At 42.1% G+C, this 15,850-nt stretch overlaps 2 protein-coding genes across 2 annotated transcripts; one reads left to right on the top strand and one right to left on the bottom strand.

Moving 5' to 3' along the window:
• The first annotated feature begins 756 nt into the window (after positions 1 to 756).
• On the top strand, positions 757 to 3,637 carry ada2b (adenosine deaminase 2b). The gene is made up of 9 exons (XM_071331364.1): positions 757 to 1,132; positions 1,253 to 1,472; positions 1,601 to 1,811; positions 1,965 to 2,092; positions 2,210 to 2,300; positions 2,461 to 2,569; positions 2,722 to 2,879; positions 3,082 to 3,284; positions 3,530 to 3,637. Exons 1-9 carry the CDS (start codon positions 757 to 759, stop codon positions 3,627 to 3,629), a joined length of 1,596 nt encoding a protein of 531 aa, XP_071187465.1. The 3' UTR covers positions 3,630 to 3,637.
• Positions 3,638 to 3,771: 134 nt separating this feature from the next.
• LOC139533977 (probable polypeptide N-acetylgalactosaminyltransferase 8) lies at positions 3,772 to 8,489 on the bottom strand. The gene is made up of 11 exons (XM_071332544.1): positions 8,238 to 8,489; positions 7,343 to 7,589; positions 6,933 to 7,099; positions 6,618 to 6,801; positions 6,338 to 6,535; positions 6,019 to 6,133; positions 5,653 to 5,838; positions 5,034 to 5,171; positions 4,698 to 4,793; positions 4,379 to 4,543; positions 3,772 to 4,206 (listed from the first exon to the last, which is right to left on the bottom strand). Exons 1-11 carry the CDS (start codon positions 8,431 to 8,433, stop codon positions 4,072 to 4,074), a joined length of 1,827 nt encoding a protein of 608 aa, XP_071188645.1. The 5' UTR covers positions 8,434 to 8,489; the 3' UTR covers positions 3,772 to 4,071.
• Between the last annotated feature and the right edge of the window lie 7,361 nt (positions 8,490 to 15,850).

Consider the following 15,850-nt stretch of genomic DNA (forward strand, 5'->3'; position numbering starts at 1 on the left):
TATTGAGAAAGGTTTGCACACTTGAGAAGGAAGAAGTGAATAAGGGAAGGATAGAATACTTTGCTTCTGTTGATTTTCATTTGTAAGTATGCTTTATTTTATTAATGTAAACTTTGGTTGAATTCAATTGTTTGATTCAAATTTTATGATTATCTCAACATTCCTGTTCAGGGCTGTGTTTCATTGTTCTTAGAAGTCAAATTGTATTTGTCACATACATGTGTTTAGCAGATGTTAATGCGGGTGTAGCGAAATACTTGTGTTTCCAGCTCCAACAGTGCAGTAACATTTAACAATACACACAATCTAAATTTAAGGAATGTATAAATATTTGGACGAGCAATGTCGGAGCGGCATAGATTAAGATACAGTAGAAAAGGATAGAATACAGTATATACATATGAGATGAGTAATGCAAAATATGTAAACATTATTAAAGGACTGTCGTATTCCTGGTTGTAATGCTGGTGAGTTACTGCTGCTCTGATATCCAAAAGGTCTTCCCGGCTGTATGTAATAACACAAAAAAATTCCTGGGCTAATAATGTAAGAAATTATATGTAAAAAAGCAAAATACTGCTAAGTTTCCTAAGAGCTTGAAGCATGGCAGCCCTACCCGTCAGCACCATCTTCTCTAGTAGCATCAGCGTATAGGTTTGCAGTAGTACCTTGTGTTCTAAATTTAAAATGTGTTCTAAATTACAATCTCTGAAAAACTCTTTGTTCATTTTTGAATTAAATCTAGTATTCAGTTGAATGAGTGGCCTCAAGAAGGATTTCCATAGCTGGTTCTTCCAACCTCCAATGACACTGCTGAACAAGGTGGTTTTGCCCTCTGGAGGGAGGTATACCATCACCCTCCAGTTGGCAGCTGTGATGTGCTGTGTGATGGTATGTGGCGGGACCCCTGACCCCCGTCAGAGGGAGACAATGATGCACCAGGAGGTCTCCAGGCAGACAGGAGGTCATGTGCAGCTGACAGGTGCAGAGCAGCGGCTCGACGCACACCTTCGCAAGCTAAAAGAACAAGAGATGGCTGCGGCCCAGTTCCCTCCTGCCTTTCACTTCTTCAAGGCACGGCCCCTCATCCATAAGAGTCCCATCTTTAGCCTGCTGCAAAGGATGCCCAAAGGTAAGACAAGTAATACAGTCCCACAGCTCTAGTGCAGCTGAGGAGCACCTCGGCTCACCTTATAAATATGTTTACCATCAATTGAACTGCATTTAGTACATTCTCGATACTGGGTCACAGGGGCAGCCCTCCACATCCACAGCTCATCCCTGGTGAGTGTTGATTGGCTGGTGAAGAACATCACGTACAGGCCCCATTGTTACATCTGCTTCACATGGGGCAGGTCTGTACGGTTCGTCTTCTCTAGTCGCCGGCCCTTCCCTACCTGGGACTGCCTCTACTGGCAACTGTTGAAGACCTTGAGAGCCAACATGGCGGATCCTACAGACTTTGACTACAGGTAGTCCACTATATCATTAGAGCCAAGCAATTCAAATAGGCGTCATTGAATGAACACATGTAGTAGCAAAAAGACAACTTTCTTACTCATGGAAGGGTAGTTTATTGTCTTTTTGGATGTTTTTCCAGCTTAATGCAGAACCTCACACTGTTCACTGAGGATCCAGACACTACCTACCCGAGCCAAGATGCAGTGTGGGAGAGGTTTGAGATGGCATTCGTGGCCATAGCTGGGCTGGTCACCTATGCTCCTGTGTTTAAAGACTTTCTCTACAAGGGCTTAGAACAGCTGTTTCATGACAACATCATGTACCTGGAACTAAGAACTGGACTATCAAGGGTTAGTACTGTGGGCCTTAATCAAAAGTATATTGGGCAATGTAGTGAGCTGGAATTACATGTTACCTAGGCTATATTAGATACCTAGATTCTTTTTCCCCCCAATGGTTTTTGGTGATGTATTTTGCCTGTTTATATTCTGCATATCCTGCAGACATATGAGCTGGATGGAAGCATCCATGATAAAGCCTGGTCCCTGAGGACTTATCAGGAAGTCACTCAACAGTTTGTGGCTGAACACCCTAGCTTTCTAGGGGCTCGACTCATCATTTCCGTCCATAGGTACAGTACAGACAAATACTATTTATAATAATTTCGGACACTATCTGTGCTTGATTGAGCTTGCCTGTTGCAATGGAAACAATAGAATGTTTGACACTGCCCTTGTGTGCACCTTAGGCTTCTAAGTGTGTCTGATGTTAAAGCAGCTGTAAAAGAGGCCATTCAGATGCAGAAGGATTTCCCAGAGTTTGTTGCAGGATTCGACCTGGTGAGAATTCTCTTCAGGGGTAGAACCAATCATTATGCCCACTCATTACTGAAAAGAAATAAACAAACCATTTCATGATTTAACACATTTACATAAGTATTTATTACATTGCATCTATTTGACACACATTGCAAAATGAACTGTTCTTTTGTGGTTTTAGGTTGGCAGGGAGGACAGGGGACGACCTCTCTGGTTCTTCAGGGAGGCCTTATCTCTACCTGCAGAGCTTGGAGTCACGCTGCCATACTTCTTTCATGCAGGAGAGACTGGCAAGCATAGGATGATTGATTTAAAACAATTGTGTAATTAACAAAAACAAATCCACGGTATATACACATTATTGTGATGCACTTATAGTATAACGTGTGTGTGTGTGTGTGTGTGTGTGTGTGTGTGTGTGCACGCATTCATACTTGCGCAGACCACGAGGGCACTGAAGTGGATGAAAACATTCTGGATGCCCTACTGTTCAACACCACACGTATTGGGCATGGGTATGCCTTGGCACACCACCCACTGGCAAAGGAGCTCTCCAGGAAGGGAAACGTGGCCGTGGAAGTATGCCCCATCTCAAACCAGGTAAATGCCATATTGTCAGTACTCATCATAGTACAACTAATTCCCATTGGTTAAATAAAAAAGCAGCACTGTAGGGTATTTCAGTTGGATGACAATAATGTTAATCTTAACTGTAACTCTAGATATCTCTGTGTCAGTTGTCATTAGTCCATTGAGTTAAATCAGTGTTGACGTCCCTGAATCCCTGTGTGTCTATGACCAGGTGCTGAAGCTGGTGTCCGACCTAAGGAACCACCCTGCAGCTGTGCTGATGTCTGAGGGCCACCCCATGGTGGTCAGCTCTGATGACCCGTCCCTGTTTGGGACCACTGGGCTTTCCTATGACTTCTATGAGGTGTATGTGGGCATCGGTGGCTTGAGGGCTAACCTGGGCACTCTCAAGGAGCTGGCCATCAACTCCATAAGGTGAGGTCAAGAGTTGTTTAGAGAATTTAAATGTAATAGTATTTCATGTACCTTTCATGTATCTTGATGGTATTACCTCTGTTTGCTCTGGATAATAAGTGTTTCATCTCTCATGACTGTTAACATAGCTAGCTAGCGTATGGGTGATTGGGTTCGGAGATTAACAACTGCTTAATTTGTAGTCGTGAAAAGTATATTTGACAAAGTTGTAGTTATATGACCTAGTAACCACGACTCTACCATAGATATAGCTCACTGCCATCACAGTTGAAGGAGAGAGGGCTGGCCATGTGGCAGAGGATGTGGGATAAGTTCATCTCTGAGAACTCAGACAGTAATCCCTGAGCAGTCAAGGACGGGACATCTTCAAAACCACAATGATGTCAACTCAGCTCTATATGATGTCAATGCAGACACATATTCTATGACCCTCTTTGGTGAAAATTTACAGTGAATCAATAACAAACCACAAATGAGCGGAAATACAGGAATCATATTTATTCTTTCTTTGCATTTACATTCAGGACCAAGGAGAACACAGCTCAATAGCATTTCACATTCTGTGAGGAATGTACATCTGTCCCCATGAAGCTATGTACAACCAACAGCTCACTAAGATCACACAGTCATCTCACTGCTGACCATCTCACTGCTGACCACTGGCTTTTCAAAGCATGATGATAATGTGTTCATAACGAAGTGATAGGGTGATAATTACCAGTCGATAATAACTCCTATAGTCCTGCTGTATTGTCTCTGGTACAGTAGGCCTAACTATCTCAGTGTATCAGAAGTCTTTAATCAGATTCTGTATGTTCCATTGCTGCCCACTACACTCCTGAATGATGAGCTGGTAGTAAGTGTCCTCCCCTGGGGCAATCTCCAGACATCTCTTTGTCTGTCTGTTCTGGATGGCTTTTCCCTGTAAAACACAGCAAACATTCTACTGTACAGCATCCCACAATAAAAACCACTAAAATGGGAATTACAGTTCTTTTAGCCATGGTTTTGGGCATGTTGCCTTTGAAATTCACTGTGTTTCAATATGCTTATTAGTATACATTTTCCTTTTTACAGAGTGTTGTAATACTCACCTGTTGGAAGTCCCAGAGCATGTGGAATCCCTTCTGCTTGGCCACCTTGCACTCATACAGTCCTGGGGTTCGAGTGCCAGTATCCACCAGACAGCGATTACTGTCGTACTTATGAGACCTAATGCCTCCAATGTAGATCTCCCCACTGGCTCGATAATAACAGCTCTGGACAGAGAGGATAGATATTTAGGCCTTTCTGAGTCTGTGGTATTGACAGTACTTTGCATTGTGGTATGGGTTGAATCCCAAGTCTGCCATGGGATGGACCATATTATACATGTAGTTAAATAAAAAAATACTAAGCAATGATTCTACAAACCTGAGGACCATAATAATGGCATCCAAATAAAATAGGTGTGTTCCCTGGAAATGGGCCTTGATCTATACAGAGGTCCATCTTCAGATCATTGACCAGCTGTTGATTTTATGGACAGAGATTAAACGGTTATAAAAGTGCAGATTATCATCCTGGTACAGTGTATATACATACAGTATAGATAATGAATGTGTTATGTCAAGTATGAATGTATTTACAAATAAAAAGTGGGTAGTGTCTTGGTCGCGTAGCTGAATAAATAGTATATAATAGAACAGCAGAGTGGACTGTGTGTGTGTCTGTGTGCAGAACAATGATAAACGTTTCAGCATCACTCACAGCTCCATAACCAAGCAAGTCACCCAGGGGGTCTAACATGGGATACACGTTATCCAGATACCACTGGAAGGGTTTGCAGTTCAGCCTCTTTCTCAACTTCTTCCTCTCTGAAACATCCCCAATGTCTATGCCATGATCCTGTGGTGAGAAAGAAGATTTCTAAATCAGAAACACAGGCCATGTGAGCAATCCATCAATTATCCACCTACTTTTTTTTACCCTCCAGATATTTACATAGATCATACTTCAATATCCTTATTGTGGCATTGAATAATGTAAACTTTTCACACAAATTGCTCATTCTGACTGTCTAGTCTTCTTTCAAGCTTCAATAACAGTGACGATTATTATTCGAAAGGAGCACCTGAACAAAGGCTTGATTTTGAATTGTTTGTTCTGTACAGTACACTCTTAGAAAAAAAGCTGCTCTCTGGAACATAAAAGGGTTCTTCGGCTGTCTACATAGGATAACCCTTTGATGAACGCTTTTTTGTTCCATGTATAACCCTTTTCACCTAGGGTTCTACATGGAACATAGTTCTACCTGCAACCAAAAAGGGTTCGGTCCAGGTAGAAGGGCCGTAGACCCATTTTAGAACCCTTTTTTCTAAGAGTGTACCTTCAGTGGGATGTTCCAGGCAATGTTGACATTATGTTTGTAGTCATCCATCCAGACCTCAGCCACTCTCAGAGCATTCCTCTTCATTGTAATGCTCAGGTCTGGGAGATAGGGTTTATGGGCCCTCTCGATGTGGGCTATTTTAGAACAAGGTATGACCTCGACACTTCCACCACAAAGCCACACCTAGACACACCAAACACCAAGAGAGAAGGAAGAGTTTAATGATATGGACTGAAGTATCTGGATGTTGGATGTAGATTGGTTTGTTCAGACTGAATGACTCAAGAACAGAAAATAATTCTACAAACACGAGTCTGCTTTGATTTCAAACATTAATTTAGAAACTGTAGCAGAGGGGCTTACCCGGATACCCAGTTCAACATTTTCACCTCCATAGATCTTCATACCACCATCCAGAGCACCAATTTCCCCAAAGAACATGCGATCAACCACTAGTATGCCCATAATGGAGGGGCTCCTGACAAACATACAGGACAAATTATGTTCAATTCCACATTGGGAGAAGTGACATTCATTTTAATGAATATATAACGCAAAAAAATAATCCAGGTGTAAATATTAGGTAAGATTTTCCTCCCAATGCTGTGCTTTCCTTATCGTCTATTCAAACAGACTTGTGAAACTAGACTACCATCCTATGATGAAATCACGACCAACTCACTTTCCTGGCTGTGACTCGTCTTTCAAGGCATACCACTCAGGTCTGAAGGGCTCGTACATACACCACAGGGCCCAGTCAAAGGTGTCTGCAGCAGGCCCATAACGTGTGACTGTCAAGTCATCGAAATGGACTTTGTCAAACACCGGTGTCAACACCAACGTGCGGTCCTCCTTTATCCGAGCTAACAGAGGCTCCGCCCTGTTCACACAAACACAGAGTCAAAACACCATTTTGAGGGGGGGATTCAAAAAGTCTCACTGAGATATTTCATTTAGACTACCATTCCACATGGACCTCTATGTGGGCATCCAAGATGGCCACCACATCTCCTGTAGCTTCCCTCCACCCTGAGAGGCGGGCCTGTGTGAGACCGAGCTGCTCTGAGTGTCTCACTCTCTTCACCAGGCCGGGACGCTCTTCATGGATGAAGCTGATGTAGGCATCCAACTTCTCCTTTAGATCCTCTGTGAAAGCAGACACTTTCAAATCAGTGATACACAACAAATGTTGAAAGCCACACCTACGTTCAATCTAAATGTTACCAAATATACTTTGAAATGTTTCTAAGAGGTGAGAAGACACCAATTAGGCAAACCATTGGAGCTGTGGTCATCCACCAGTATGATGTCTTTGAGCAGGCGTTGGGGGGTCTTGTCTATGATGCTGCGGACGGCTCTCTTGATGATTGACAGGGCCTCGTCCAAGTAGATCAACACCACGCTGATGGTGGGCAGGTCATGGGGATACTGGTGCTTAGCACATCTAACAGGCACAACAAACACATTTGGTCTACCTCATATCATTCATTCGCTTCACCAAAGCTGCTGTTTCACTCTTAAAGTTAGTCAATTTCAATGTCATTTGTCAAACTGCATTAAAAGTGCTGAAGATGGAATTAACCTCTGATGACCTCGGATGCAACAGACTGTGGTTAGAATTCAGAAATCTTGAGTTAGACATAATTTGCTGTGTAGAGGTGGCGGAGGGATGAGGAAAATGATTTACTTAGGATCGCGAGTATCAGGGATTTCCCTGTTCAGGGGTAGTCTGTCACTCAGGAAGGCGTTGTATCCATACATCTGAAACAGCCCCTCTGCCTCTTTCTGCTCCTCCTCTGAGAGCTCACCACCCCAGCTTGTAAACAGAGCTGAGTTGGGGTACAACTTCTTCACCACCTTCCTCTCCTTCTTGACCTCGGGAGCCTTCACAGCCTGCCCCTCTTTCAGACTGATCCCGTTGTTGATTGACTTCACTGTGGACAAACATGACAGCTGCTCATCAAACTATAATTAATTGGTTATTACTGTATAATTCAGATTGTTTAAGGCTGCCAAATCAATGAAATACAGGTGGCTAGTTGAGCCACATAAGTCACTCCTTTTGATACTGTACAAACAAAGCATGAACTTATTTGCACTGTTTGCATTAGCTTTTTAAAAGTTGATTAATAAGACTTGATCTGCCTTGGAGGATTACCTTGACATAACTGTAAAAGTAAAGTAAACAATGTGGACAACTTTGGCACACAGATGTTGATAGAAAAATGTAACAAATGTTGTGCAACAATCAACAGTATACAGGATTAAAGAACATTCTAAAATTATTATGGGCCATATTTGTTTGATTTGATCTAACCCTTTATCAGTTTATTCAACTCTTTATTTAATTGAGAACAGATTCGCTTCTACAATAATCACTGTGAAGTGTGAAATACCTTTCTGGGATCAACTCTACATGTAGCTTTAGGCTAGATTCTAATTTGTTCTCAAATCCTCCCCTCTAAATCTGCCCTACCATCTAGAACAGTGGCAGACTGCAGTCCAGGTACAGTACGTGGACAGAGCTACTGCCATCTCCCTTCCAGGTAAGTCACAGTTAAATGAAGGATATTGAGACTTACACAGCTTCTCAATGTGAGCCTCCATCTTCTCCAGCCTCTTGAGCATATCCTGGCCCCTGGACGAGTCATTCTGATGGGCCCTCTGCAGTCTCTCCCCATGAGAATGAACCTCCCACTTAATGGATGTGATGTAGAGTATTCCAGCAGCCATGGCCAGCAAAGGGGCCAGCCCTCGGACCCAGCCTAGCCTCATCATCCCTCTGAGTGTAAGCGCTCAGCCTGGGGATGCAGACAGGATGACTTTCCTCTCTCACTCTCTCACTGAGATCCAGGCTCGCCTGAAAGGAGGGAGGGGTGATGTAAGACATTTCCAAGTGAACAAAAGAGAAGAGCAGTCGCAGATCGTCAATCAAAAATGTATTTTGTTTATTACAAGTTGCAAAAGGGAGAAAACTCCAGCCCAGAAGCAGAGAACACATCTAACTGGCCTTCTCTGAGAACACCCTTATATCCTAATCAGCGTACAAATGTTCTGTAAACACCAGCCCGACAGGCTTGTAGGAAGTCAAAACAGAAGGCAGTGACTTGTCAGCAGCTACAGAATCACATTGTTTCACACAATATATTAATAATCAGTGTATCCTCTGTCCTTGTACCTCCAGTCTGGCGTCAACCTTATCAGCAGTTATGAGTTTAATCCATAACATACAGCCTCAAGTCTAGTGACCATCAACCCAAGTGTTACAAACAAAACACTGGAAATCACATGTATAACAGAAACTCCAAATATACTAACATTTTTGTTGAGCCCTCTAATTTAAATATGAACTTTTGTCATCTTAAATATTCCCATTACAGGTGAGGTGCACCATACCTTGCTGGCTGGCTGGCACTCAGTTGGTGTGAGTTTCTTGTCACTCTCCTCCCCTAGACCAGTGGACCTCTCCTTGCTGTCAATCACTCACTGTCCCTGGTCCTGGAGTTTTGGTCAATATGATAATTGGCAAAATTATATGTAAATGTGTAAAACACAGGGCTTTTCAGATGAAAAGTGCACTGAAGCAAATAGTCACTTATATTTGTCTTAGGCCCATTAATGTGTTCCTTGTAACTTTATAGCCTTTTGTCCTGAAAAATACATCAACAATGATAAACTAGGCTATAAGGAGATACATCAAACATACATACTTGCGCAGACCAGGTGGGCATTGAAGCGGATGAAAGAGAAGGGAAACGGGGCCTGGAAGTTTGCGCCATCTCAAACTAGGTAAATGCCACGTTGTCTGTCAACACCTGTAATAATATAACTAATTCCCATTTGATTCAATAAAAAAAGCACTGTAGGGTATTTCAGTTTGGGGACAATAAAGTTCCTCTTAACTTAACTAAAAGTCTAGACACAGTCGCTACCCACTGGGCACACACTGGTTGAATCGTAATTTGCCAACGTTTGTTTTCATCTCATTTCAACCAGCGTTGTAAACATTGAAATTGGGGTAAGACTTCAACCTAAATACATTGACTCAACCTGACTATCAGGTTGTTACATCAATCTAATTTCAACATAATCATCAGAACTATGTACACGTTCAAATTACTTAGAAAATTCCAGGCAGAATTTTTTAAAATGTTATTTATCATATTCCGTTATATTGGGTGGTTGAAATTATGTAGAATTTTATATTTGATTATACACATGTTATTTTACCTTGTTTCAATGTTGATAGTAAAATGCTATGTTTGAAGCAGCATCATTCTTTCAACATCATGCCATCAACCAAAATAAATAGGTATATTAAAATAAAATGTGAAGCCACATTGCAACTATTCTTGCCTGAACAGTGACTCCTACTGGTATATGTGACCCGTTTCAAGAAGCTAGGCGTATGTCATACGTCACTACATCACTACTTCAAACAGGAGAATGTGGAGAATGGAGAATGTGGAGTGTTGAAATTGTGGTGGGAACCATGAACGGCTTTGAAGTGTCCGACGAGGGTGAAGGTGAAAGAGGTGGCTAGAGTCAGGGCTAGTCAGAGCATCTCATATGCAGAAGGGTTGAGGGATTGAGTGGTCCTGAAGAGTTCATGGTGGTGGATAGGGCTTCTCTGCAGGCGGCAGGGGTTGCCTCTCACCAGAAGGATCCAGAAATGTTACATGTCAAGAAGGTGGACTTTGTAGCATTTATAGCTATGGTGGTTAATTGTACTGCCAAAGTGGAGAGGAAGTCCAGGAAAATAGACATCATTGTGTATGCGGCAGAAAGGACTGAAGGACTTCTCGGCGGAGGAGTTGCATGGAGTATTGTCACGTGCCGTACCACCCTCTCAGGCCCCAGAGCACAAGAAGGGAGATATATGGAGATTTGAAGGAAGGGAGAAGTGGGACTTTTATTTATGTAGTATTTTTAGTTAGTTTTCCCCCATCACTTATGGTTAAAAAAAATAATTAAACCCTGTCCAGTTGGTGGCAGTAATATAACTTTTGGTTGCCAACCGCTATTTAAAAACCACAGAAGAAGAAGTCCCACTCTTGCAGGAACAAGATATGAAGGTGACTGGTCGACATGTCAGTCAGGAAATGGGTGGGGAATTTTCTACACTGACTTTTTACCTGGGCTTTGCTCTGTTAAAAATTGGACTAAGTATTTAACGTTATGTGGGTTTCTGCATTCATATTTCTAACTCTAAGCACTATGAAAGTCGGTTGTTAGAGGTACTTCCTTAAGTAATGTAAGAAACACAACTTTTCAGTAAAGCACTCATTGCATCTACAAGTATTTCTTCGTCTCCGTCCCCATTACTGAGTGAGTTTAAAGTTCATTTGAAGAGTCAAGATACAACAAAGAAACTGCCGACGAGGTTTAGACGGATTAATGCAGCCTTTTTCCCTGCATGACGATGAGTGAATAGAAATAAAAACGGAGAGACAGAAAGTAAAAGTTAGTTAGCTAACAAGGAGGGGATTCGATTAATGCCCCGGGCTCCAAACAAACGTGACGTAGGTTAAGCACGTGGAGTAATGCACCATGCTGCATTGTTGATCACTATGACCTAGCGGCACAGATTACCGTTCGATTTGAGCAGGGAGCGCCTCCCGCACCGTCTTCACCCGGTCACATGACGGGCCAAAGCCTGGTTCAACCTGGGGCAGCTTAATCGAACTCCGTCAAGTAGAAGAACGTCACGGACAAAACTGTAAATAAAGAGTGAAAACAGGAGGAGAAAGTAAACTAGTAAAAGTAATTTACTATCAAACGTGAAAAACAAGAAGGAAAGGTGATACCTTTCAAGGACCTCAAACAAATATATTAACTTCCAGGCTTTTCATGATCTGCGTTAAAAACGTATGGTGTACCATGGGATGCGCCGGTAACATCCCACCTAATGCTTACATGGATAGACCCTTCATTAACTTCTAAAATGGTCTCTGCCACTTATGATTGCCTGCTGACTGTTAAATGCGCTACATTGGGTATCTCTCTAGCATGGAACCGCGAAATGCAGGGATTGGGGCACGACCTGAATTGGGATACCATTTGGGAAAATGTATTTGTTACCTCTAAAAACCCAGCACATCAGTTTATACATTATAAGTTTATACATAGAAGTTATGCAACCCCATTTAGACGTTTTAAGATTAAGATGATTCCAACTCCAATGTGTGATAGATGCCGTATGAATGCTGTTGGAACACTAATGCACATGTTTTGGGAATGTCCTGTGGTGTCCCAGTTCTGGTCACATGTTTCAGATTTCCTTACAAAAATGATGGGTTTCCCTGTGAACAAAGTTACACCTTTATATTTGTTGAATGATGACTCTTCACTTGTATTGCAACTGGTTCAGAAAATAATAATTTAACAGCAGCAAAGGTTATCCTTAGTGCTTAGATTACCACTACAATCCTCTCGCCTCAAACATGGTTATCATATTTTCAAGATATTGTTTGTGTAGAGCGATCAGTGGCCGTGATAAACAAAGCTCAGGCAAATATAGTTGAGGCATTGGATGTATTATGCAAAAACTTATCAGATATCAAAACTCTTGACCAAGCAATGGACCTACATGGTAGGGGAGTGGGTGGACGACATTTTCTTTTCTGAGAATAATGTAGAATATGTTTTATTGTAAACTCTACTTCCTTTCTGTCAATGTCATATTGTGCACTGAAATAATTGACTCCTGACAGTATGTAAATAGTTGTATTGTATGTTAATCCGACCTTGTGTGTTGTATATTGTGAAAAAAAAAAAATGTTGATCACAAAAAAAAGGACAGTGATAAAATGCCTCTAACTGGAGCACTTGGTTAGTTTGAGTAAACAGTTAATGCAACATTGAATGACACTCGATCGGCTTGTGTGTGGCTTATTGCGTGAGGCAATACAGAAGTGCCTACTCACTGAATCAATGGAGCTAGCTGCAAAATATGCACAACAGCTGGGGGCTGTATCAAGAGTGCACAGTGCAGCAGCAGTACAGGATAGAAAAAAGGGGGCACCATGGAAAGCAGGGTCATCACCCATCTGAATGCTGGGCAAAGGAGCTGACATGACGCCATTGTGAAAAGAAAGGACACATTGAGCGAGCTTGTAAAAGAAATAGAGAGAAACCAGCGAAGGACAGCTATAAGGAAATATCTGGAAAAGGAAACACAGCCAGCTGCACCCCAAGAAGAAACACCTGCATGCTATAAAGCAGGACCAGTCACGCAACAGTGGCATAGACTTTGTGGAGGAGCTACCGATCAAGATATTGACAGTAAAAGGACACTCTACAGCCAACGGTGTCACAACACCATTGGGAGGACAGCCAATAAAAAAAGGCAGAGGTCCTGTGCTGGTGGAACTAAACTGACAAAAAGCCTGTACTCCCCATCTATGTGGTCAAAGCGCTGATGGGCCAGCCATGGTTTGAAAAGATTTGTCTGGACTAAGGTGCATGCAGTGTCAGTTGAAGAAACAGGGTTGTCAGCTGTGCTGACTCGACATGAAGCTGTTTTTAAGGATGAACTGGGAAGTATGAACTGGGAAGTATGAACAAGATTTCAGTGAAACTATAGCTCAAGCCAGTCTCTCAGCCAAAGTTCATGAAGGCCAGAAAAGTTCCAGAATTATGCCGTCACACCGAAGGTGAATTCTGACATACAATGGATGGTCAATATTGGAATCCTAGGGACGGTCCCACACAGTGAGTGGGCCACACCTTTTTCCAGCCAAAGAGAGCAGTAACAAAAAGCAGAAATAGAGATAAAATTAATCACTAGCCTATGATGATCTTCATCAGATGACACTCATAGGACTTCATGTTACACAATACATGTATGTTTTGTTCGGTAAAGTTCATATTTATATCCAAAAATCTGAGTTTAGACGGGACGCTACTGTCTCACTTGGCAAAAAGCCTGAGAAAATGCAGAGCGCCAAATTAAAATTAATTACTATAAAATCAAACTTTCATTAAATCACACATGAAAGATACCAAATTAAAGCTACACTGGTTGTGAATCCAGCCAACATGTCAGAATACAAATAAGCTTTTCGGCGAAAGCATACGATGCTATTATCTGAGGATAGCACCATTGTAAACAAAGAGAGATACTCATATTTCAACCCACAAAATGCAGAAATAAAAATATAATTCATGCCTTACCTTTGACGAGAAGCTGTTGTTGAAACTCCAATATGTCCCATAAACATCACAAATGGTCCTTTTGTTCGATTAATTCCGTCGATATATATCCAAAATGTCCATTTATTTGGCGCGTTTCATCCAGAAAAACACAGGTTCCAACTTGCTCAAACGTGACGATAAAATATCTCAAAGGTTACCTGTAAACTTTGGCAAAAAATTTCAAACTACTTTTGTAATACAACTTTAGGTATTTTTAACGTTAATAATCGATAAATTTGAAGACGGGATGATCTGTGTTTGGATGAATAGCGAGCAAAGAAGTTATTTAGTCTGTCTGGGAGCAAGACATCCTGGTCCGCGACGGGGCTGGTTTTCTTTTTGTAATCCGTGATTGACTGTAGACCCTGCCACATACCTCTTGTGTCTGAGCCGTTGAATTGCAACTCTACTTTGTCTCTATACTGACGCTTAGCTTGTTTGATTGCCTTGATTGCGGAGGGAATAGCTACACTGTTTGTATTCGGTCATGTTTCCGGTCACCTTGCCCTGGTTAAACGCAGTGGTTCCAGCTTTCAGTTTCACGCGAATGCTGCCATCAATCCACGGTTTCTGGTTTGAAAGTCTGTCATTCTCTGGATGAAGTCATGCTGGATTGACAGCATGGCCAATGCATTTAACATTTTCTAGCCTACGGAGTTGCGAATTAAGGTTTTTATCCATTTAAGTGGGGAAAAGTTTCTCCCTGACTTGTGATGAGGATTTTGAGAAGAGTCTGCAGGTGGTTCTCATAGAGTGATTTCAATAAAGAAGGACTGTCTTTCCAGTGTGCAGCTCAGGATCCCAGTAGACAGTGAACAGCTCCCTTTTCAACTTCTCCTGGTTGCCCACAGGTCATAGCTTGGTAACACACTGGAGTTCTGCGGTCGGAAAGAAATCCTTCAGTAGCGTTTGGACACCACATACATTACCACTCATCAGCGATGCCTTGTTGTAGGTTTGTGCAAACAGCTTCTCCTTGACATTCAGTTGCGCTAGGACTTGTTTGATGGTGTTGGAGAGGCCAACACCAGTTTTGTCCTCTACATAAACCTCTCACACACACTGTTGTCTGGTAACATATAGCACAGCACTATTACCATCTGTGATTTACAGGAGACGTCAGTTGTCTCGTCTGCTTGTACAGACGCAAAAGGAGTCTCAGACACCTCCTTAGCTATAGCTTCTCTGTACACGTCATACATACAATCCAAAAGTTAGTATTGGATCATGCTTGATGTGCCCTTAAAAATTGGTTGATCGTCATAGTGCCTTTGTTGCCTGTAATCTCCTTCACGCATGGTCTCAAAATACACCTGAAAATGCCTGGATTCAAGGTGTCGGCCAATTCGTCATGGCCCCACAGTGCTATCTCACAATTGCCACACAATTTAATGAATGCTATAATTCTGGCAAGCACCTACCTATTCTCCTCTGTTTGTTGGTTGTGGAGGTTGATGGCTCGTCTATCTGCGGAGTATAGCTGAGCCACGTTTAATTTATTTTAAATCCTTAAACCCAGACTTGGACCGCACACCCTCTCCACTGAATAGCAGGCAGGGGAAGCAAAATAGTGATTGCTTTCCAACGCTAGCACTGCTTCCTTCCAAACCACTCATTGTTGAATTTGCGACTTGTTGTGTAATGTTTATGTCCAATGGATGATGAGCACAGAGACGTTTTATCTCTAATTTCACTTCACATGACAAGGATTGAAAAGGATTTGCCAGTAGATTGTAGACTTGATTCATGGTGGTGACTGCTAGCTTGCTAGCTAAGATTTTGAAAGTATGATGTTGACATGATCAGTCCAATCAAAGCTACTTTAGATGTAACGTGATTTGACGTCATTTTATCTGTGGCCAATGACCGTGAGACTTCTTGGATGGGCGCTTCTAATGTAACTCTATGGCAGCACCAAAGGGGATTGAATTTTCGAGCTGTCCCCATAGATTTTGCGGTGACATAGTGTCCAAATGAGTGACAGAACACTGAGCCAATC

The sequence above is a fragment of the Salvelinus alpinus genome, chromosome 11 (assembly GCF_045679555.1).
Source record: "Salvelinus alpinus chromosome 11, SLU_Salpinus.1, whole genome shotgun sequence".
In the NCBI taxonomy this organism is placed as follows: Eukaryota; Metazoa; Chordata; class Actinopteri; order Salmoniformes; family Salmonidae; genus Salvelinus; species Salvelinus alpinus.